This window comes from Schistocerca cancellata, chromosome 5 (genome assembly GCF_023864275.1).
Source record: "Schistocerca cancellata isolate TAMUIC-IGC-003103 chromosome 5, iqSchCanc2.1, whole genome shotgun sequence".
Taxonomy (NCBI): domain Eukaryota; kingdom Metazoa; phylum Arthropoda; class Insecta; order Orthoptera; family Acrididae; genus Schistocerca; species Schistocerca cancellata.
Genome location: NC_064630.1, coordinates 543,919,936 through 543,944,810, shown reverse-complemented (window position 1 = coordinate 543,944,810; position 24,875 = coordinate 543,919,936). Strand labels below are relative to the sequence as shown.

General features: G+C 40.0%; 1 protein-coding gene across 2 annotated transcripts in view; it reads left to right on the top strand.

Moving 5' to 3' along the window:
- Positions 1 to 21,648, top strand: part of LOC126188207 (cysteine-rich protein 2-binding protein) — a 183,931-nt gene extending 162,283 nt beyond the window's left edge. The window contains exons 10-11 of one of the 2 annotated variants that reach the window (XM_049929758.1): positions 847 to 1,028; positions 21,433 to 21,648. In XM_049929758.1, the coding sequence (XP_049785715.1) occupies positions 847 to 1,028; positions 21,433 to 21,606 (356 nt within the window). In that variant the 3' untranslated portion in view covers positions 21,607 to 21,648. The remainder of the gene's footprint in view (positions 1 to 846; positions 1,029 to 21,432) is intronic. The other variant, XM_049929757.1, reaches the window with a different exon arrangement.
- Positions 21,649 to 24,875: the final 3,227 nt, after the last annotated feature.

The window sequence follows — 24,875 nt, the reverse complement described above, 5'->3', positions numbered from 1 at the left end:
GGTTAATCTGTGTGCTTCCATTGTTGGCTTTGACTCCTGCTCACTGGCTCAAATTGATGACGCCATATTTCATATCCTGTGACAGTATTGGCCACAAAACAATATCCTTCATTATGATACCGTTCCAGGTGCTGGAATGATGTTGACATTTTATTCAACTTATACTCCTCCGTCAGACTGTGGGGCACAGATTTTCTGGAACTTCAGATGCTCTGTCATGATGGCATGAGCAATCCCATGACTAATGCCCAAAATAAGCCAGATGTCTTCAATCTTCCACTGTCAGTCATTTCTGATGGCAGTTGCCATTGCATCTTTAACAGAAGGGGTAATGACGAAATGGGCCTGTCCTAGTGGTTGTATTCTTTCAGTGACACCAGACCTTCTCGAAATCATTTATTCCAAGCAAACACACGTACACGTGACATACTGTGTTCGCCATAAACAGCGGACATTTGGGCATGAATTTCACGTCCTGGCACTCCCTTTGCAGCCAAAAACTGCATTAGACTTGACCAGTCTTGTTTCTTATCTTCAATATTGAAGTCGGCCATGACGTGCTTGTTATATAGTCTGTCTCGTTTTCATTTGACTGCCCTTCGTACATAGTATGGATTTGCAAAAACTTTTCAGTTTCCCACTGTCACTTTCACTGACACTGCCTTTCACATTTAGAAAAGTAATGAGCTCATTCCATGCTGAAATCTCTGAATGAATGTTGAATGTGTATCTTAATTCTGAATGGTAACTACCGTTTTATGAGAGGAGTGAAAAAAATTATCTTCGAAATATGTATGTTCTCTGTGTCTCTTGGTGTATTAATTATGATCCAATTTCATTTCACAGTTTCTGAATGTCTACATTATCCAGAATTCACCTGTGTTGTGCTTTACAAGAAGCTTATAGTAGGTTTTGCGATAATGGTGCCAGATGTATCTAATATTGAGGCATATATTTCATTCATTTTTACAAGACCGGAATGGAGAAAAGCTGGGATTGCAACATTTATGTTATATCATTTAATACAGGTGTGTATGTATTCATTATTACAAGCTTATATGTTGCCACATTTAAGCACTGGTGTAAGATGTTTTGATTTATTGTTCACAGAGGAACAAGTGATGTACAAATTCTGTTGCAGCATTTTTGCTCTGTTAGTCTGTGATTTCAAATCACTGTCATCTGTACTTCATGTATTTAGATTCAGATTCTTAATTTACCATTGACCAACTGAGGCGGAATAAGCATTTTACATTGATAGCATATTACATTTTCCTTCAATAGTACCTTAAAACTAAACAAGCCTATTACATAATCAAAATCGAACCTAGAAGTGATAGGATAAACACTAAAATAATAAACCGTTAATCAGTGATGTCACACAATGAAAACCTTAAAAATTGTCAATTGATTTTATATTCATGACTTCTGTTATATCATAAAAAGGATTAACAAGTAACCAGTTTAATAGCTTGCTTCTGAAGCTAGTTATGTGAGCTGACAGAGAAGAAAATGGAAGTTCATTAAATATTCTTCAGCTATTGATTAGATGGGAATTCTCTGTTCTTGCCAGCCTCTGCCTAGCTATATTTAAATTTATTTTTTGTACAGGTGTGGTTGATTGTGTTTCCTGGGTTAACTTAGACTCTACATGAGTTCTGAGAATGTTAACTGCTTTCACCTCTCTCTCTTTTGACAATCCTAGTATAACTTGCTGGTTTTTATCGGAGTTGTAAAGCAGTGTATTTGATTAGAATCAATTTAGTGCCGCTGCCATTCCATCTTGCATCATATCTTGCAGAACTAATGTGTTCTCATGCTGAGCTAGCAAAGTTGTGTTGTCGGCATTACAAATAACAGAGTTGGGAACACAGTGGGGTAAATCATTGACAGTAATTTTTATATCTTCAAATTTAACACATATTTCGGACAACACAACAACACATATAAGACACTGAGTAAGTTGACCTGTGTACAAGTCGGCATTCGATTAAACACTGAGTCTCAGTCTAGCGGCCGCTGCTCGGCTGGCCGCTTAGGTGGCGCAGCTGCTGCCTGGCTGGCAGACAGCGCCGCACGTAGAGGACGTGCGTAATTGCGCGGCGGCACTTTGAATAATCGGCGAGTCACAACACTTTTCCCCCCTTTGAAATTGTTGCACTGGTCTTGATGGAGGTGTCCTGGAGATGGCTAACGTCCATAGGCGTTGTTTGACTCGCCGTAAAGTCTCGAGGAGGCGGCTTCCCATACGGACGGAAGTGTCCCCGATGATAACGGGTCGAGGTGACAGGAGACGTAGGGGTTGAATCTGCTGGGGCTCCCTGCATCAATCTGCCCGTTGCGGCAAGTCCAGTTGATATGACAGGAGACATGGGCGATGTGTCGGCGTCTGTTGGAGGAGGAGGCGAGTAGATGTACTCTGACAGAGGACGGTCCTCCGGTTCCTGCATGGGCACGTCTCCTGGTGGCGTCCGTTCTGGTGCTGGCATCGCGATGACGGTGAGAGGGCTGCGTTGTGAGTATTGAGAGATGCCAAGATCCCGAGCATCAGGTAGAGCCAAAGGTGGTGTGGCGTTGCTGGCACCCGAGGCCGAAGCTGGTCCGAATGACGCATTGCAACACCCATGTCCATCTGGATTTCATACAGGCGTCTGCCACGGTGTCGTAAGATGCGGCCCGGGCTCCATTTTGGCCGCCTGCCATATCCCCGTACCCAGACGAGGTCGTCGGCGGTAAAGTGAAGGCACCTGCGGCCATGAGGTGGGAGGTCGCAGAAGATGAAGTAGCATGCGGGGCTGTCGGCCATGTAAGAGCTCAGCCGGGCTGTGATCGCCCATGGGGGTGAAACGGTAAGATGCCAGGAACTGGAGAAGCGCATCATCAGCAGCAGAAGAAGTCAGAAGTTTCCGCATCTGAGCCTTAAATGTGCGGACCAGTCGTTCAGCCTCACCGTTGGATTGTGGATGGAACGGCGGGGCCGTGACATGCGTAACGCCATGACGAGCACAAAAATCCGCAAAGTCGGAAGAGGCAAATTGCGGACCATTATCAGTAACAAGAGTAGAGGGGAGGCCCTCCAAAGAAAAAATGCGGGCGAGAGCACTGGTCGTTGCCGCGGTGGTAGGTGACGTGCAACGGACAATGAAAGGAAAGTTAGAATAGGCGTCAATTACGAGGAGCCAATAAGTACCTATAAAGGGTCCTGCAAAGTCAGCATGAATGCGCTCCCAGGGCTTCTCAGGCGAAGGCCACGGTGACAAAGATGACTTCGGGGCAGCGGCCTGTGACGCACAAGGGCCGCAGGCAGCGACCATGTGTGCGATGTCAGAGTCGATGCCAGGCCAGTACACATGACGGCGTGCCAGAGATTTTGTGCGAGACACACCCCAGTGCCCCTGGTGAAGGAGGCGCAAGACCGAAGCACGCAAAGACGCAGGTACCACAACACGCGGCGAAGCATTGTCAGTGGAGAGGAGGATAACACCATCCCTAGCCGTGAGGCGGCAGCGCAAAGTGTAGTAGTTCCGCAACGGATCAGAAGTCTTAGCGGACGGGCGATCTGGCCAACCCTTCTGAATACAGCGTAAAACCCGGGAGAGGGTAGGGTCAGAACCCGTAGCAGCCGCCAGCCTGTCCCCAGTGATGGGGAACCCGTCCACAACCCGTTGCTCGGCAACATCCAGGTGGAAACACAAAAGTTCGTCCCTATCGAATGCCTGATCAGGACCCATGGGAAGGCGAGACAGAGCATCAGCATTCGCATGTTGAGCCGTTGGCCGGAAATGAATCTCATAATTGAAACGGGACAAGTAAAGAGCCCAACGCTGGAGGCGGTGTGCAGCCTTGTCGGGAAGTGATGTTGATGGATGAAACAAGGAAACAAGCGGTTTGTGATCCGTAACAAAATGAAATTTTGAGCCATAGAGAAAAACATCAAACTTATGAAGAGCATAAATGATGGCCAAAGCTTCTTTCTCAATTTGAGAATGCTTTTGTTGGGCATCCGTGAGCGTTTTGGAGGCATAAGCGATGGGTTGTTCCGAACCGTCAGAAAAACGGTGCGCAAGGACTGCACCGACCCCGTATTAAGAGGCGTCTGTGGCAAGAACAAGATGTTGGCCAGGTCGATAAGTAGCCAGGCACGGGGCCTGTTTCAGCATAGTCTTTAATTTCCGGAAAGCCGCGTCACATGACGCGGACCAGTGAAAAGGCACGTTTTTATGCAACAGGCGATGCAACGGCTGAGCCACCGACGCCGCAGACGGTAAAAACTTGTGATAGTATGCTATTTTCCCCAAGAAAGCCTGCAGTTCCTTAACAGATGTAGGGCGAGGAAGGGCATCGATCGCAGCAACAGTGTGTTGAAGCGGACGAATACCATCCCGAGAGAGTTGAAACCCCAAGTACGTGATAGATGCCTGAAAAAATTGTGATTTCTGAAGATTACACTTAAGACCGGCAGTCTGTAAGACATGAAAAAGTGTGCGGAGATTTTGAAGATGTTCTTCAGTGGTGGAGCCAGTGACAACAATGTCGTCCATGTAATTGATACACCCCGGGACAGGGAGCAATAATTGTTTCAAGAATCGCTGAAAGAGAGCAGGGGCGCTAGCAACCCCGAATGGTAAGCGTTGGTATTGATAGAGGTCGAAAGGTGTGTTAAGGACCAGAAACTGCCGGGAAGCAGCGTCGAGAGGAAGTTGATGATAAGCTTCCAACAGATCAATTTTAGAAAAATACTGTCCTCCAGCGAGTTTAGTGAACAGTCCTTCAGGACGGGGCATAGAGTAAGTGTCGATGAGGCATTGAGCATTTACAGTGGCATTGAAATCGCCACAGAGACGAATATCACCATTGGGCTTAGCAACTACAACGACAGGAGAGGACCACTCACTGGAAGTGACAGGAAGCAAGACCCCTGAAGCAGTGAGACGATCCAACTCCCGTTTTACCCGATCACGAAGGGCCACAGGAATGGGCCGAGCCCGAAAAAACTTAGGCCGCGCAGTGGGTTTGAGCGTGATATGAGCTTCAAAGTCGGTTGCACGGCCTAACCCAGGAGAAAAAAAGGGACGAAAATGTCGTCGACAAGGAAATCCAGTTGAGTATAAGGAATAGCGTCAGAGACAATATTGACAGAGTCATCTATGGAGAACCCAAAAACGCGAAAGGCATCGAAACCAAAAAGATTTTCTGCATTGCTCTGGTCGACCACAAATATGGGAACAGTGCGAACGACGGATTTGTAAGATACTTCAGCATTAAACTGTCCCAAGAGAGAAATCTTCTGTTTATTGTACGTCCGTAATTGCCGAGTGACAGGGGACAGGAGTGGAGAACCCAGCTGAAGATACGTCTGAGAATTAATTATAGTGGCAGCAGAACCGGTATCCACTTGCATGTGAACATCTCAACCAAGGATTTGGACAGTGAGGAATAACTTCCCTGAAAGGGAAGAAGTGCAATTGACAGACAACACAGAATCAGAATCAGCGTCATGTTCATGAACATCATGTATGTGGTCGGATTTACAAACGGAAGACACATGACCTTTCTTTTTGCAATTGTGACACACAGCCCAACGTTGGGGACAATCCTCGCGTGAATGTTTCGTAAAACACCGCGGACATGAAGGAAGTTGCCGGGGATTTTGCTGCAGTTTCTTAGTGGGTTGTTTACGGGTAGGCCGAGGCTGCGCGTGGGAGCGCACTGCGGACACGTCGGCCGGCGGGGACGCGCCGCACGCGTCGTCAACAGCGCACAGAGGTTGTATTTCCCCGACGTCATCCCACGCTTCTATTTGCGTCCCAGCGGCGCGAGAAATTTCAAAAGACTGCGCAGTGGAGAGAACTTCATCTAGAGTCGGATTCGCCAACTGAAGGGCACGTTGCCGAACTTCTTTGTCGGGCACCGACCGGATAATAGCATCCCGTACCATGGAATCGGCATAGGATTCTTTGTGAACGTCAGTAACAAATTGACACTTTCGACTGAGGCCATGAAGTTCAGCAGCCCAAGCACGATAGGTCTGATTTGGTTGTTTTTGACAATGATAAAAGACAACACGAGAGGCTACCACATGCGTTTGCTTTTGAAAATAGACAGACAGAAGTGAGCACATTTCAGCAAAGGACAAAGACATAGGATCCTTCAAAGGAGCCAATTGCGACAACAACCGATACATTTGAGGTGAAATCCAGGAAAGGAACAGAGACTTACATGGTTGTTCGTCCGTGACATGAAATGCCAAGAAGTGCTGTCGAAGACGTTTTTCATAATCAGACCAGTCTTCCGCTGTCTCGTCGTAAGGTGGAAAAGGAGGTACAGCCAACGACGAGAAACGCCCCGCATTGGACGCCGCGACGAAATCCCGAATCGCCGCTGTTAGAAGCGCTTGCTGTTCAAGGAGATTTTGCAAGAGCTGCTCGACAGTAGCCATGGAATCCTGTGAGTCAACGGTGAAAAGGAAAAATCCACTACCTAGTCGCCAATTTTTATATCTTCAAATTTAACACATATTTCGGACAACACAACAACACATATAAGACACTGAGTAAGTTGACCTGTGTACAAGTCGGCATTCGATTAAACACTGAGTCTCAGTCTAGCGGCCACTGCTCAGCTGGCCGCTTAGGTGGCGCAGCTGCTGCCTGGCTGGCAGACAGCGCCGCACGTAGAGGACGTGCGTAATTGCGCGGCGGCACTTTGAATAATCGGCGAGTCACAACAGTAATTATAAAAAAGAAGGTCCCAAGGACAGAACGTTATGAGACCCCTGTTCTAACTTCTTGGAGAAGTGAGTGCCTGTTTCTGACAGAGACAAACTGTTTCCTGTTGTTTAGGTGTGGTACAATTACTGCCGATGCAGAGCTCTTGTACATCATAGAATTTGAGATTAGCAAGTAAGGTACAAGAAAGACAATCAAATGGCTTACTTAAAGTACACAAAAAAGTGAAGCTTAATTGTTATTCTAAAAAGTTGTTATTACTCATTCACAATTGAGAAAACATCAGTGGTAGTATTTCTTCCCTTACAGAAACCAAATTGACCACTAGAAAGTAGATTTGTGACTCAAAGTAGTTGTTTAGTTGGTTATAGATAATAGATTCAAATATTTTAGAGAAAATAGGAACTACTGAAACTGGTCAGTAATTTTGAGATTATGCTTGTGCCCTATTTTGTACACTGGAATAACCTTTGATATTTTTAGTATTGTAGGAAATGTGCCAGACTCTCGACACCTCTTAAAAAGAAAGGCCAATAGTTCAATATTATATGCACTGTGTTTCCAATTTTGTAATTGGACAACTAAGAGTACTTCATTCCCTTGGAGTTTGAGAACCATGACACCCCTTTTTTAAACTCAGTGGGTGTGATTGTCCTCCTTTTAAATCTGTAGTTGCAAAGTTAATGTTGTTTAAGTAAATCAGTTGCATTAGTATTTGGAGTTTTAATTTTGTTCCTAATATCGCCTACAGAATCATGAAAAAAAGCTTTGCATTAATTAGGAGCAGCTTCAATGTACCTTTCGTACACTGTTCTTTTTTCCAGTCTAAGCTTAATTATGTACGTTGTCTTACATTCAACATAAGCTTTTGCGCAATTCATTGTTCTGCTCAGTTCCATATTTAGGAGACGTTTTATATATATGGTACAAAGACATCATATTTTGCCTAATATTGGTAAGTTCATCTGTGTACCACTTAACATTGTTCTTCATAGTTTTGCTTTTACGATTGATTTTTATAAGAGGAGAACAAGTATACCACAAAGTTAAATCAATTTTAATGAGGTTCTCAAAAACAGTTTCAGTTTTACTTATTCTTGTTTGACACTGGTATATAATGTTTATGGTGTACAGATCCTTTTCAAGGTTACCAATGATGTTCTGTAAACATGCTCCATCATGTGTGGCATTCCTTATTGCTGCAATATAGATTGAACATTCTGAGGGGGTTGAAAAATGACTTAGCAACTTGCTCTATTGTTTCCAATTTTTGTTTTAGACTTTAAGAACTTTTCATCATTAATTTAAAATTCTCAAATAAATATCTCTGTCACCACTTTGAGATCTGTAGAGACTTACAATAATTAGATTAAGAGCCACAAGATTTACACAGCTGAATTCCCCATCCGTTTTAGAACAGTATTTGCTAACATCAATTTTTGTGACTCTTGTATCCTCTGTAACAAATATACCAGCCCCACCATTTTTGCCATTTCCCTGACGCATTACATCTGCAACAACATATCACTGAGGAATAAAGAAATCTACCTCATTACTCTTCAGCCAGTGCTCTGATACTCATATACCATCTATTTTCTCATTACTGCAGAAACTGCCATATAAATTCACATGCATCATAGTTAGTGTTTTGTTAATGTGAGAATGTTTTTCAGTCGTATTTACAGTATTCAGTGTCATGTTCTATCCTGTGTCCTGGTGAGGTGCCAAAAATCCTTGAGAAACGCAGATTTCCTGCAACTCACAGGCTGTTTTCTCCTCAAATGTAAAACAAAATGACAATTGAAGATGGGGCCAGTGTAAGTGTGTTCTGATTATTTAAAATAGCCAGAGAAACATGAAATATAAAAAATAATATAAAATAGTGATGATACGAATCAGCTGAATAATTTTAGGTGATGTATTCTACTTCATGATATTGGCAAACCAAGTACAAGTCACACTGAAGAAAATACCAGAAGTAATTTTTGACTAATCATCTGGCATATGATTTGGTTAGTGCAGTTTCTATTGCTTACAATGTTTGGTGATGAAAAATCTGAAAGAATAAAACATAGAACAGTGTAAAACACCAGTGATTACCATATGAATTTCAAATTGGGATGTTTGTATCTTGTGGAAACGTAGCAGTAGGACTTTGAGGCTAGCTTTTGTGAATCAGTGTCTTGAGTATTGGAAAACTAACTTTTTCTGGGGAAACTGGAAACAACATCAGCAAATGATAAAGGGAGTATTATTTTTCAATAGGATAACCGTGAGCAGGTGAGAAGAGAAGCTTCTGGAGTTTCATTGTTAAAAGAAGAGTGCAATTTGCAGGCCATCTACATAAAGGACTCCTGAACACAATCATAGAGGGATATGTCGAGTGAAAAAGACCAAGAGGAGGTACATGGATCAAATCGTGAAAGATGTGGGATGTAACACCTATAAAGAAATGAAGAGAAAAGCTGAAAGACGCACAGAATGGAGACAAGCTGCCATTGTAGCTGTTGCAAACCAATCCTGTGATTGACCACTACAGAAGAAGAAAGGATAACCGTCACTCATTAGGTGGAATAAGTGCTCAGATTCTGTTTCTTGGGATGGAAATATTATTTAGTTGCCTGTCTGAAAAAACAGACCTTTTTGATTATTCACAGCTGTACATAATAATTCAAAATTTATTCGCTGACTGCAAATTATTTGACGTCAGTTACATTAGGTATAGATGTATTACCTAATAGTGACAGGTGATAATTTGTCCCAGATTGTGACTCTATTTTGGATTTCCCACTTACTGTGAACAGTCACTTTAACCACTTCAGTTATCTGTGCATGCTCCCCGGGCCAATACAAACCTCCATATGTCAAATTGTCTACATCCTTATGCCAAGTCCACTACATTCATCACCTAATGCTTGCCAACATGATTAATTCTTGTACTATGGATAATGAGACTAAAAGGAATTGAGAATAATGTTGTTATCATCATATGCCATTTGGAGAGCATGCACAGATAGCCGAAGTTATTAAGGCGACCTCTCACAATAAGCGGGAAATCCGGGTTCAAGAATTGAAAACATTTTGCACCATTTTACATTGACAAAAAGTTTGTCTAGGCTGACAAGTCCTATGGAGGATCCTTGATTTTTTTCTTAAGTCTTGCCTCCATTATCAGGCACAATGCCAGAGCTGTCCCTCTGGTGCCTTTACCGTTCTGAAAGCCAAACTGAATGTCATCCTGAGCTGTTTAGGTGAGTGTGTGTCATAGTCCTTAATTTATCTGCCTTTGCTATCTTTGGGATTTTGAGGATGATATATTTTCAAAAGTCTTACGGTATGTCTCCAGTGTCTCATATTCTACACACCTATTTCACTAATTGCCTAGTTGCTACTTCTTCCGATTGTTCACGTTGCTTAGCCATCAGAGTCACTTTGAATTCTTACCAAAGGGCAGTGCCTAGTAAATATCCAGTGGCATGATAATATTTTAATGGTTGCACCTTTTAATGTAATTTTACCTGTCATTATGTCTTATGTAATATCTGTATGTGCATATGATTACCACTCTCTTAGTTTATTCATTTATCGACAAAACATTAATAAGAATGATGTGTTTCTCTTTCATAGCAATGTCTATAGATTACACTGCTTCTTCTATTGTTTTGTAAGTTTGTTTATTTTATTTCAACATAAATGACTACTTTCCTGATGCTTGAAATGATTTAACTTCTTATGTACTCGTATGTGGTCTACGAGAACTTAATATGCAAATTTCATACAGTTCTTGTGAAGAGTTTGCTATTGGCTGGTGATGATGTAATCCATAGCCGGCACATGAATTGCACATTATTTAAGCCGTGGCTCTGCAGCCATCAGTCACTGTGTACGATCGTGGTAACACGAGAAAACCGAGAAGCCACCAGCACCAGCCATAGGGGGGCCAAAAATTGTGAAGAAGCCTTTAACATAAGCTGAAACCAGTAAATAAACAAATATTATTGGGGTTTTAACTGAAATATAGCATCAAGTTGGTCATCAGTCTTCTGACTGGTTTGATGCGGCCTGCCACGAATTCCTCTCTTGTGCTAACCTCTTCATCTCAGAGTTGCACTTGCTTTCTACGTCCTCTATTATTTGCTGGATGTATTCCAATCTCTGTCTTCCTCTACAGTTTTTGCTTCTACAGCTCCCTCTAGTGCCATGGAAGTCATTCCCTCATGTCTTAACAAATGTCCTATCATCCTGTCCCTTCTCCTTATCAGTGTTTTCCACATACTCCTTTCCTCTCCAATTCTGTGCAGAACCGCCTCATTCCTTACCTTATCAGTCCACCTAATTTTCAACATTTGTGTGTAGCACAACATCTCAAATGCTTCGATTCTCTTCTGTTCCAGTTTTCCCACAGTACATGTTTCACTACCATACAGTGCTGTACTCCAGACGTACATTATCAGAAATTTCTTCCTCAAATTAAGCCCAATATTTGATATTAGTTGACTTCTCTTGCCAGGAATGCCCTTGTCAGCAGATCATGTAATTCTTCACTTTCACTCAGGATAGCAATGTCATCAGCGAATCGTATCATTGATATCCTTTCATGTTGAATTTTAATTCCACTCCTGAAACTTTCTTTTATTCCACCATTGCTTCCTTGATGTACAGAGTGAACATCACGGGTGAAAGGGTACGTCCTTGTCTTACACCCTTTTTAATACAAGCACTTCATTCTTGGTCATCCACTCTTATCATTCCCTCTTGGCTGTTTTACATATTGTATATGACCTGTCCCTCCCTGTAGCTTACCTCTACTTTTCTCAGAATTTCGAACATCTTGCACCATTTTACATTGTTGAACGCTTTTTCCAGGTCGACAAATCCTATGAAGGTGTCTTGATTTTTCTTTAGTCTTGCTTCCATTATTAACCGCAAAGTCAGAATTGCCTTTCTCGTGCCTTTACCTTTCCTAAAGCCAAACTGATCATCACCTCCTCAATTTTCTTTTCCATTCTTCTGAATATTATTCTTGTAAGCGACTGGGATGCATGAGCTGTTAAGCTGATTGTACAGTAATTCTCACACTTGTCAGCTCTTGCCGTCTTTGGAATTGTGTGGATGATGCTTTTCCAAAAGTTGGATGGTATGTCGCCAGACTCATACATTTGTGAATAGTTGTTTTGTTGCCACTTCCCCCAACGCTTTTAAAAATTCTGATGGAATGTTATCTTTCCCTTCTGCCTTATTTGACCTTAAGTCCTCCAAAGCTCTTTTAAATTCTGATTCTAATACTGGATCCCCCCTCTCTTCTAAATCGACTCCTGTTTCTTCTTCTATCACATCAGATAAATCTTCCCCATCATACAGGCTTTTATTCTTTCCACCTATCTGCTCTCTCCTCTGCATTTAACAGTGGAATTCCCATTGCACTGTTAATGGTATGATGCTTGCTTTTAATGTGCCCGGAGGTTGTTTTGATTTTCCTGTATGCTGAGTCTATCCTTCCGACAATCATTTCTTTTTCGATGCCTTCACATTTTTCCTGCAGCCATTTTGTCTGAGCTTCCCTGCACTTCCTGTTTATTGCATTCCTCAGCGACTTGTATTTCTGTATTCCTTAGTTTCCTGGAACATTTTTGTACTTCCTCCATTCATCGATGAATTGAAGTATTTCTTCTGTTACCCATGGTTTCTTTGCAGTTACCCTCTTTGTACCTATGTTTTCCTTCCCAACTTCTGTGATGGCCCTTTTTAGAGATGTCAATTCCTCTTCAACTGTACTGCCTACTGAGCTATTCCTTATTGCTGTATGTATAGCCTTAGAGAACTTCAAGCATATCTCGTCATTCCTTAGTACTTCTGTATCCCACTTCTTTGCGTATTGTTTCTTTCTGACTAATGTCTTAAACTTCAGCCTACTCTTCATCACTACTATATTGGGATCTGAGTCTATGTCTGCCCCTGGGTACATCTTACAATCCAGTATCTGATTTTGGAATCTGTCTGACCATGCGGCCTTTTCCAAGTAGACCACCTCCTCTTGTGGTTCTTGAACAGAGTATTTGCTATTACTAGCTGAAACTTGTTACAGAACTTGATTAGTCTTTCTCCTCTATTATTCCTTGCCCAAGCCCATATTATCTTGTAATCTTTTCTTCTACTCTTTCACCTACAAATGCATTCCAGTCGCCCATGACTGTTAGATTTTCATCTCCCTTTACTTACTGTATTACCCTTTCAATATTCTCATACACTTTCTCAATCTCTTCAACTTCAGCTTGCGACATCGGCATGTATACCTGAACTATCATTGTCGATGTTGATTTGTCGTTGATTCTAATAAGAACAACCCTATCACCGAACTGTTCACAGTAACACACTGTCCTGCCTTTCTATTCATAATGAATCCTACTCCCGTTATACCATTTTCTTTTGCTGTTGATATTACCCTACACTCATATGACCAGAAATCCTTGTCTTCTTTCCACTTCACGTCACTGACCTCTACTATATCTAGACTGAGCCTTCACATTTCCCTTTTCAGATTTTCTAGTTCCCTTATCACGTTCAAGCTTCTGACATTCCATGCCTTGACTCTTAAAATGTTATTTTTCTGTTGATTATTCAGTCTTCTTCTCATGGTAACCTCCCCTTTGGCAGTCCCCTCGTGGAGATCCGAATGGGGGACTATTCCAGAATCTTTTGCCAATGGAGAGATCATCATGACACCTTTCAATTACAGATTTTAATCTCAATTAGAGATGGAGAGATCATCATGAGACAGTTAAAATGCAGACACTAATCATATGTTATAGATACACAATATTTGTTATTGAAGGTGTCATGTTATAAAGATGGAGGAATGTAAACAGAAAAAGGAGATATAAAAAAGATTTGCTGCCGCAGCCAATAATAAATTCTGAATCCACTGCATTGTGACACTTGGTAAATTCACTTTCTGTTCATATTGGACTTTTTTTAAAAACAGATTTTTGTCCCAAAGCTAAATTCACTTTCTATTCATATTGGACCTTTTTTTACAGATTTTTGTCCTGAAGCTACATGTGGTGCTTTGTATACATTTTAACATGCTCTGATTAAGTGCAGCGTCAGAGATTACTTGTACATTTAAAGAAACCTATCCTTGACAATTCCTAAATCTCCCTGCACTTCCACAACCTGATCTCATGGGGATATGGTACAGTCAATAGTGCTTAATTAACCAGATAAACATGCTACCGCTATTTGACAAAAGTTGCACTGGGTTTTCTCAAGTCATTTTTTCCATAGGTATTTTGATGAATTCTTTCTTGTGTGAGGCAGTGCAGGCCGATACCTTGTGGACAGCAGTGCAAGCTGTTTCTGCATCTGTCTTAAACAAATCACCAACCACCATTTGAAAGCTTCCTGAGGCATGAAATTGTAATATTAAAATTAGCATCTACATTGGAATCAGTGGCTGGTTTCTTGTGCTTGGTTTTAGCAAATACTTTCTCATTCTGTTTTCTCAACCTTAGTTCTAACTGCTGCACATTATTTTTGTATAAGCGAAACCTCAGCTTAAATGGTATTAAAATTCCAAAATTGGATTCGTTCCTTTGTCATAATCAGTAAATACACTGGAATACGTACATATTTGAAAGTAAACAATATAATTCACATCGCGTAGACTCGCACAATGTTGCTCACCACATAGACCAGTAGCCCAGAATGCTCAAAGTTCGTGGAACTCTTGTTTTATTTCCAATTGATGCTACTTTTTCTACTATGATGATCATAAAGATAATTGCAACAACACTATGTTTTGAAAATTTATTGTGCTTTCTGTTTTTATAATCTGTGACAGCAAATGGCATATTGTTTAAGCATAATCAAGTGGTAGAAATTTTGAGGTTAGACCTTTAGATCTCTTTTGGAATGATGGGTCTTGCTGCCTGTCGTACCTATGGAGAATTTATTAATCGTAGCGGTATGAGTTAGGCATTGATAGCAGTAACGTACCAACTGAAAAGTGTTTCATCTGATCAATATGACAAAGAGAGTTCACAATAAGTGGAAGCAGGAGAATATAGACGAAGCTTTGCTGAAACATTGGCATGATGAAATTAGAGTTAATGAAGCATGTAGAAGATATCATATAGGAGTACCAAAGTAATCTTAATTTGAAGGGTTTAGATAAAATATCATAATTTGGAAGATGTAATGATATGACAGCAGAAGTGGAAAATGAATTAGCACAGCATATGATTATTTTAGAGTCTGGTTTCTTCGGAGTAACTACTACTGAATTAAGGAAACTTGTGTAACAACTTGCTGAGAAATATCATCTACCGCCTCACTTCAATAAAGTAAATTGGTATTACAGGTTTTTGAAAGATCATCCAGCTTTGTCCTTAAGAGTTCCATAAGTAATATTAGTGAAACAAAGGAAGGTATTTTAATAGATAGCGTGTTAATGCGTTCTTTGATAAATATGAGGAAATACTCGAACATAAGTTTACTGCTGACCAAATACATAATGTGGGTGAAACTGCACTATTCGCAGTGGAGAAGGAAGTATTATGGTGACTTGTGTATGTGCAAGGAACTGACTGAGTTTTGAACCTGAGATCCTCTGCACTGGGCACCCTGCTGAGACAATGTAGGGTAAAGTTGTACCACAGCCCAAGTCACACTCCATTAATGTCTGTGCCCACATTTCTAAACACTGACCTCCAGTCAGTGATGTTTATATGATAGGCACAAAGTGATTTAAAGAATAAATAAATAAAAAGGTGAGCTGTAGCATAGGAGTCACATTCCACATTTGCAGAAAATTACTAAAAGCTTCGAAGAGAAACTTTAAAAAGATGGGTAACGAATAAACATGAGGAGATTATTACTTATGTTTATCACTTTCTTAGTACAGAAGTTAACACTTCTTCCACCTGTCGGCTTTCCCTCTGCTCATTAGTGGTTTACCATCTGAGCTCTTGATATTCATACAGGTGGTTCTCTTTTCTCCAAAGGTCTCTCTACTTTTTCTGTAGGAAGCATCTATCTCACGCTTAGTGATATATGCTTCTACATCCGTACATTTCTCCTCTATCTATGCCCACTTTTTCATTTCCTATCGATCTCATTTTTGAGAATTTTGTATTCCTTTTTGCCTGCTTCATTTACTGCATTTTTATATTTTCTCCTTTCATCAATTAAATTCAATATCTCTTGTGTTACCCAAGGGTTTCTATTAGCCTTCATCTTTTTACCTACTTGATCCTCTGCTGACTTCACTATTTCATCTCTCACAACTATCCATTCTTCTCATACTGGATTTCTTTCCTCTGTCCTCGTCAGTCGTTCCCTAATGATCCCTCTGAAACACTCTACAACCTCTAGTTCTTTCAATTTATCCAGGTTCCATCTCCTTAAATTCCTACCTTTCTGCAGTTTCTTCAGTTTTAACCTACTGTTCATAACCAATAATTTGTGGCCAGAGTCCACACCTGTCCCTGGAAATGTCTTATAATTTAAAACCTGGTTCCTAAATCTCTGTCTTACCATTATATAATCAATCTCTTCCACATATACAACCTTCTTTCATGATTCTTAACCAAGTGTTAGCAATAATTAAGTTATGCTCTGTGCAAAATTCTACCAGGCGGCTTCCTCTTTCATTCCTTACCCCCATTCCATATTCACCTACAACTTTTCCTTCTCTTCCTTTTCCTACTATTGACTCCCAGTTCCCCATGACTATTAAATTTTCATCTCGCTTAAAAAAATAATTAACACTCCTCTTGGTAGTTCCAATATAATGTCATCTGGTTGTGAAAGCCTTCTTTCGGAAGACTCTATGGGGAGGATTTCTCAAAATCAGTCAGACGTAAGAAGAGAGCACATTTAATTTGTACGTTAACCTTCTTGTTACATTATAGAGACTCATCTTCTATACCAAACTTTTTAAAGCTGAGGAGGATGTTCCGGACAGCTCGGGTCATCGGATTTATGATTGTACAGAAAGAGCACTACTCCAAGAAAGGATAGATTACACAAGATGAGAAATGGATTCTGTTGACCGTAAGGTACTGAAACTGCATTTGTTCCTTGCTAGTAAGGTACAGATAGATCTGTGGAATAAAATACATTACCTTACGTTTACATCTATGGAAGCTCGATGGAAATGACTACTAATAGACACAAGGAAATGTTCAGAATGTTACAAGCTAATGTAGCAGCACAAGCAATATAGTTATGTCTGAAAGTGTTGTTAACAAGTCGGAGATAATGTTATTTCAAGACAAGATTTCTGTCCTTACAAAAGGAGGAAACTATGCTATAACACCTATGAGAGTACCAGTTGAAGATATTATCGTGAGTATAGAAGCAGGTATACGAAATCTCCCCAAGGAAACAAAATTCATAAAATAGATTTTCCTTTGAGACCCATAGTTAGTGTCATCAATTCTCCCACGTACAAAATAGCGAGATATGTGGGCAACTCGTTTACAACCATATACTGGGAAAACTGACTCATGTATAAAAGACTCTAGTCATTTTGCCGAGAAACTTGAAGGACTAATTCTGGCTCCTGAAGATATTCTTGTAAGTTTTTACAAAGTGTCCTTATTCACTATAGTTCCAGTTAACGAAGTTATGATTTTCATAACGGATATTTTCACAGGATGTTTGACTGCTCTTTTTAGACATTGCCTTACTTTGAGTCAGTTCCAGTGGGGCGATGAATCTTGTGAGCAACTAGATGGCGTAGCAAAAGTCCTGCAAAGCTCCTGCAATTGCTAATTTCTATATAGAGAAATTCGAACAATCAGCTCTGGATAAAGCAAATAAGAAACCGCGTTGCTAGTATTGGTTTGTAATGACACGTTTATGGTTTGGTCCTATGGTAGAAAGGCTTTGGACGAATTCTTTGATCACCTAAATACAATTAATCCAGAAATCCAGTTACCATGGAAATGGAAAATGATAACAGAATATCTTTCTTGGATGTTTCAGTTATGAGATGGTCCGATGGAAGTTTGGGATATAAAGTTTTATGGAAAGTAACACATACTGACAGATATTTGCATAAAAACTCTAGTCACCTTCCAGAACAAAAGAGAGGGGTCATTAAAAGTCTTGTCGATAGAGCCGAACAGATATGCACATTGGAACACCTGGATGCTGAAATAAAACATCTGAAGCAGGCCTTCGAGAAAAATGGCTACTCAGGGAAAGAGATAAAGAGAATTTTATGACCAAGGAACAGAAGACCGAAGGACAAGGACGAACCACGACAATGGAAAAATATAGTTTCTCTCCCTTTTATTAAAAAAGTAACAAATCAGATGTGTAAGATTTTATAGAAACATGACGTCAGACCGGTCTTTAGACCAACAAAGAAAATAAGTCAACTACTCCAATCTGTGAAGGATAAATGCCTTACTCTGTCAGCATTTGGTGTATACAAAATTCCATATACGTGTGTACGTGTGGTAAAGTTTATATTGGAACTACCAAGAGGAGCGTAAATACACGACTAAAAGAGCACAAAAGTCTGCCGACTAGGAAAAATAGAGAAATCAGCTGTAGCAGAGCATGCTCTTCAGTCAGCAAACCACAAAGTGAAGTTTTCTGAAACAGAGATTTTATCTACAACATCAAATTATCATCCATGACTATATAGAGAAACCATTGAAATTTATAAGCATCAGGATAATTTTAATAGGAAAGAGGAGGGGGGGGGGGGGGCTCTGAGGATGTCCAGCACAGTCCTGGACGAAACATCAGAAACAGAAGAGTTTCTTGGGCCATGATCTCACATCCCGAAAGGTTTACCAGCAGCTATCCATTTCCCTTTTTAAATTTTCTAACCTACCTGCCCAATTAAGGAACCTGACATTCCAATGCCAGTTTTGTTTCTCTCCATAATGACGTCGTCCCGAGTGGCCCCTGCCCAGAGATCCGACTGGGGGACTATTTTACCCAAGAGGACACCATCATCATTTAACCATACAGTAAAGCTGCATGCCCTCAGGAAAAAATACGGCTGTAATTTCCCCTTGCTTTCAGCTGTTCACAGTACCAGCACAGCAGTGCTGTTTTGCTTGATGTTACAAGGCCAGATCAGTCAATCATGCAGATTGTTGTCCCTGCAACTACTGAAAAGGCTGATGCCCCTCTTCAGGAACCACACATTTCTCCATTTCTCCGGCCTCTCCACAGATACCCCTCCATTATGGTAGCACCTACAGTATGGCTGTCTGTATTGCTGAGGCACACAAGGCTCCCCACCAATGGCAAGGTCCATGGTTGGCGGGGGGAGGGGGGGGGGGGGGGCTCTTGCTACATATAGCAAAAACAAAATTGTGAATATCTGCTCTGACGACTCTTAGGAGGCACACACTGTTTATAAATTTGCCCCATCATGTGGATCCAACAACTGCTGAAGTATTGAGCCATGCTTCTTCTATAGCCGTCCACTGTGAAGGACTTGCCGGTGCAGGATTTTGTACATGAACTGACCTCTCATCTCATAAATGTCCAATGGGATTCATGTTGGGTCATCTGGGTGGCCAAATCATTCGCTCGAATTGTCAAGACAAGAATGTTCTTCAAACCACTCGTGAACAATTGTGGTCCAGTGACATGGCGCATTGTCGACCATAAAAATTCCATTGTTGATTGGGAAATTGAAATCCTTTAATGGCTGCAAATGTTATCCAAGTAATGGAACATAATCATTTCCAGTCCATGATTTGTACAGTTGGACTAGAGGACCTAGTCTGTCCCGTGTAAACACAGCCCACCCATTATGGAGCCACCACTATGTTTCACAGCGCCTTGTTGACAACTTTACTCCATGGCTTCTTGTGGTCTGTGCCACACTCGAACCATACCATCAGATCCTACCAACTGAAACAGGGGACTCCTCTGACAAGGCCACGGTTTTCCAGTCATCTATTGTCCAATCGATTTGGTAACGAGCACAGGAGACACATTGCAAGTGATTTAATTCTGTTAGCAAATGCACTTGCATCGGTCATTTGCTGCCATAGCTTGTTGATGCCAAATTTTGCCACACTATCCCAAACAGATACGTTTGTTGTACATCGCACATTGATTTCTGTGGTTTTTTCATGTTGCGTTGCTTGTCTGTTGGCACTGACAACTCTATGATAATGCCACTGCTCACTGTTGTTACGTGAAGTCCATCGGGCACTGTGTTGTATGTGTTGAGAGGTAATGCCTGAAATGTGGTGTTCTTGGCACACACTTTTGACAATGTGGACCTCAGAATGTTGAATTCTCTAACTATTTCTGAAATGGATGTCCCATACGTCTATCTCCAATTACCATTCCACGTTCATAGTACGTTAATTTCCGTCATGTGGTCATAATCATGTCAGAAATTTTTTCATATGAATCACTTAAGTGAAAAGGACAGCTCTGCTAATGCACTGCTCTTTTATACCTTGTGTACATGATACTACTGTCATCTATATATGTACATATCGCTATTCCATTACTTCTGCCACCTCAACGTACAAGGCAGTTGCATTAATCACTGTGCCCCCAGGACACTGTCTGTGTCGCAAATGTTTTCTATATGTTCTCTAATTGTAAGTTCCTATGGAAGTAATGCTACATTTATAGCTTGTAATTTTTATTGTGACTTTTGTTACCTTATTCTACATATTTATGATGTCATCACTGACTATTTATTCTAAGAACAACTTTGGCTATAGGGGCCACGAATTCGGAAATCAGGAATCTTAGTCATACCAAACGTGCATTTTTGAAAAGGGTTGGAATCTCACTTTGAGAAAATATTTTTGTATTTGTGTGGAAACTGGTTTATAGCTTGAATAATAAAGTTTGAGTTTACATAAAACGAATTGTGTTATTTAAATTACTTTATCAAATACAGTAATTGTCCCTTGAGGAGTATGACTTGAACAACCAACACATTCCCCCAGAAACATTTTATAAGAGATGTTCAGTCATTATTGACTGCTGTCATAATTAACATACTTAACTAATCATGGCAAATATTTTGAATTTTCCATGCTTACTATGTTACTGAGTGTCTATGAAAGGTCTTTAAAAAAATTACATAAATTAAGAGACATCTCCAAGAATTTTTGTGAGGTCAGTTATCTAAATTGATTATGTTCATTCATAGCTGATAATTTCCTTAACCTAACCCTACAGATCGAAAAATAGATTTCAAGCGTCAGCAGTGTGGGAGTGGCATAGTCACATATTTACATGTTAATAACAATTTATTTGAATCTATATTTGCACAAAAGGAAAGTGTTGCTTTGTTATCTCGCTACACTGTAAACTAATGATTACGTTTGAACCCAACTTTGATACAAATTTTTGTCAGTCAAAGTTGGTCCTATTTCACAGTAACATAATATGGGATTAACATTTATACAACATAGGTTTCAAGTCAAGCTTGATATGAAGTCATTTTCTGTGTTAATCTAAGATCAAATGCCTTACACAGTCAGCCCTTTATCTGCTGCCACTTGTGTCTGCGAAGAAGAAAGCTGAATATAAAATTTTTATGATACATATTTAGTCTTAGAAAATCAGGATTTGATGCCTGCTTTACTTTTGCCAGTTATTTTAGGCATAATACTACATATAGATAAAGTTGCTGTAGTTTTTATCATCACTTTCTTGTTCTGTAGCTCAAACTTATTTTCTTTTTTTGTTACAGACATCTCAAGAAAAAGATGTGACATTGCACGTGTCTGCCAAAAATTCTGCAATGATTCTGTACCAGAAATTTGGATTCAAGATTGAAAAATTTGAATATAACTTTTATGAGAGATATTTGCCATTTTATTCCAAAGAGTGTAAGCATGCTTTATTTTTGCGTTTGGAGAAGTAGATTGCTGAAATATCTGTCCATATATAATATATATCATAATTTCAAAAACATTGAGCTACACCTGTTATTTATTCTTTGTACATTCTCCTCAGCTCATTAAAGATACCCCAGAGAGCTTAATTTCCTGTAATATGTCCCAGTATATCACCGAATCGTGTAATTCTGAAAGATACAAGTAGCACAAAATACTTGTGTTTAATTGGTCTGTATCTCATTCAAGTTGCCATTATTTCACACAGCAATTGCCAACACAAGCATGAAAGATATACAAAAATAGTAACTACCTGAAGCAGAGGTCCATGTAATCTTTTGTTAGTGCCATTATTTATTGCTGCCAATAATTTTTTTCTCTGTCTTTATGCAATTGTAGTTTCATCAAGACTAAAATTGTCAATGCCAGTCTCAGGGAGGATTAGAAACAAATAAGATCTAATGGCTGAGCATCTGGCAGTGCATGATTTTGGTGTGAGAGGACATTTTATTCATTACATGCAACATACTGAAGAGTAAATTACAGTGGATGAGACATTGTAGGGGGTCTGAAATAGATGTTTTAAGGGTTCCCATTGGACTTGGAGCATCTACGCACATAAACTGCTACACTCATTCAAGTGCGATTAATCTGGATAACACCGTAGGAAGCATGATTACATTGCAAATCTCCATGTAATTAACACTTGTATGTGTCCCACAGATATAAGTCCAAAGGTTAAGGTCCATTTACCAGGAAGAATATTGCTGAGGTGCTTTGGGATGGATTGAGGGCAATGTCATTGCCAGGTGGATGTTGACTGGAGCACCATGATGTAGCAGTCACATTTGAACAATTGCTGTATGGTTCTTTTAGTTGACAGATCTGACCCCAGTGTAGTGTAATCCTCTTAAATGCCTCTCTCACTGTTTTGTCAGTTTTAAAGGAAGTAGGTAGAGTGAAAAGCAATATAAAAACCATGAATCACTATAAGAAACTAGTGTAAGATGGACTCATAAACAAAATGATGAGTAGTTTAGTTGTGTGTCCTACTGCTCAACTAATTCTTTGCACAAGAACACTGTCATATGATAGCATATGTGAAAATTCAGCTTGTATCACTCCAAAAGTTTCGTTTATATGCACCATGAAAATTTTTCTTAGCAATACCAGAGAAAGACAAATTGATAGAAACTTAACTGTTGTTTGATTGCTTAACATAAGACAAATAGTATGAGAGCATTATTGCAATAACAACTGTCAATGTAACATATTATTTTCATATATTCCGGTCTGAATATAGGAATTGGACCAGAGCAAGTAGGGGTAAAACACAAAATGCATTAAATTACTTGCAAATTTGCTTCCTTCGATTCAGTAACACAGTTTCCACACTAAAGAGGTTTCAAAAGTGGTTCATAGAGATACAAGAAGTTAAGGGGATGAGTTACGAATGGAGTACTGTTGCATATGTTCAAGGATAATTTCCAGAGCAGTATGGAAGCTGAGAGTTGTGATAACACCTACGACTGAAAAAAAAAAAAAGTCATGTTGCACCATTGTTCAGAGTCCACATTAGAGTGCAGGTTGCTTTACAAAAGGCTGGACAAATCAACAGAAAACAAGGGCATATCAGCTCCAATTGGTCCATGTTTAACACTTTTTGAGGCAAGCAATGTTGCATGGATTGTGCTCCCAAAAGAGGAGCTGTGTACCTTATTTACCCAATTATAAGGCGAGGTTTTTTCCCAAATTCGTCATTCCAAAAATACAGGATCATCTTATATTCGCAGATTCATCTATTGCTGCTGAGGTCAATTTTTTTACATTGTTTGGTAAATTAATATAGGTGTCGTCTTACATTTACAGATGAAGCTTTGGCTGTTGAAGTTTTGTATGAATTTATTTTGAGTAGTTCCGTAGTATATAGCTTGTGAGTAGGCTTGAGATTTCCTGATACAGTGGAACGCTTAATGCAGTATCGACCTTGCTGGAACAGTCATGTGACATTTGACTTGCAGTGCTATTGCTAGGGGTACATGAGAAACTATGAGCTAGCCACTACAATGATCTAATGCTCTACTTAAAAACTGACAATTCTGTGAAACATAGGAGGAAACAGTATCAATTTTTATCAACATACAAACTTTAGTTGTATCGAACAAGTTTGCAATAAAAGTTGTCATACATGTATGGATACTGTACACATACATTTATGCAGCTTCTTAAGTGAAGGTAACAGTAATCTTGCCTTTCAAAAACCATTAATTGATTCTGAATCAAAGTCAGTATTCTGCTAGGTTACGACAAACTGCAATGATTTACCAAGTTAATTGCAAACTAGAAATTCAGTTGCTGTTCACGTATTAACTTACTGGGGGAAAACGTCACCAGCTTTAAATCAGTTTTAGAACAAGATGATGACATTAACATGAAATGAGAAAGAAAATTAATCTAGAATTAAATATCTAAGTAATGAAATAAATCGCATTAACCTGACTGCAATTGTTATTGCAAGAATAAATTACAGCAGAAAGACCCATTATGGAGCTACTACCAACAGATGTCGCTAGCTACGTTTACATGGAACACTTCTTCCGAAAGGTGAAAACTGAATTTTGGAAACCATTTTTTGCTGTCCTGTTTACGTGTTAAGGTCTGAAATGGATTTGCTAGCCTAGTTAAACATGGCATCTGGAAAAGAGCTGATCAAATTTCCGATTCAGTCAACACAGTCATTATTTCTCTTCGCCCCCAAGTGTTACAGGTCCAATATCTCTGCTTCTTCTTCACTGCATATTAAGTTCATATTAACGGAACATTCTGAAAACAACACGTAACTTGACAACCCTATAGCATGTTTCAGAACCAGTTGCATTTACATGGAAGCAAAAATTGATTGTGGAATTGGAAAACTGGCACGTAGAAGTGCATTTCCAGAGTAGATTTAAGTGTTCAAATGACCACTCAGAAATGGCATTGGGAAATCGGTTTATGAAATCTGGTTTTGTGAGTGGTACGAGTGAAAGTTTGAGAATTGGCTTGAATTGTGATTGCGATATTTTATTTTTGTATTGGTTGTTGCTGTTACATATGACCTACACTCTAGAAGATATTACCATCCATGTTTCACTATTGCTCAATCAAAGCATTATGGAAGGTTTGTAGGGGGGAGGGGAGTGGTGAGCGAGCAGCAAATTTCATTGTGCATCGTACTGCAAACCATGAGAGTCTGCACTACATACTTCGGCTTCGGCTTTTTATGTATGTGTACCATGTTTAGATTGCAGTTTGCCTG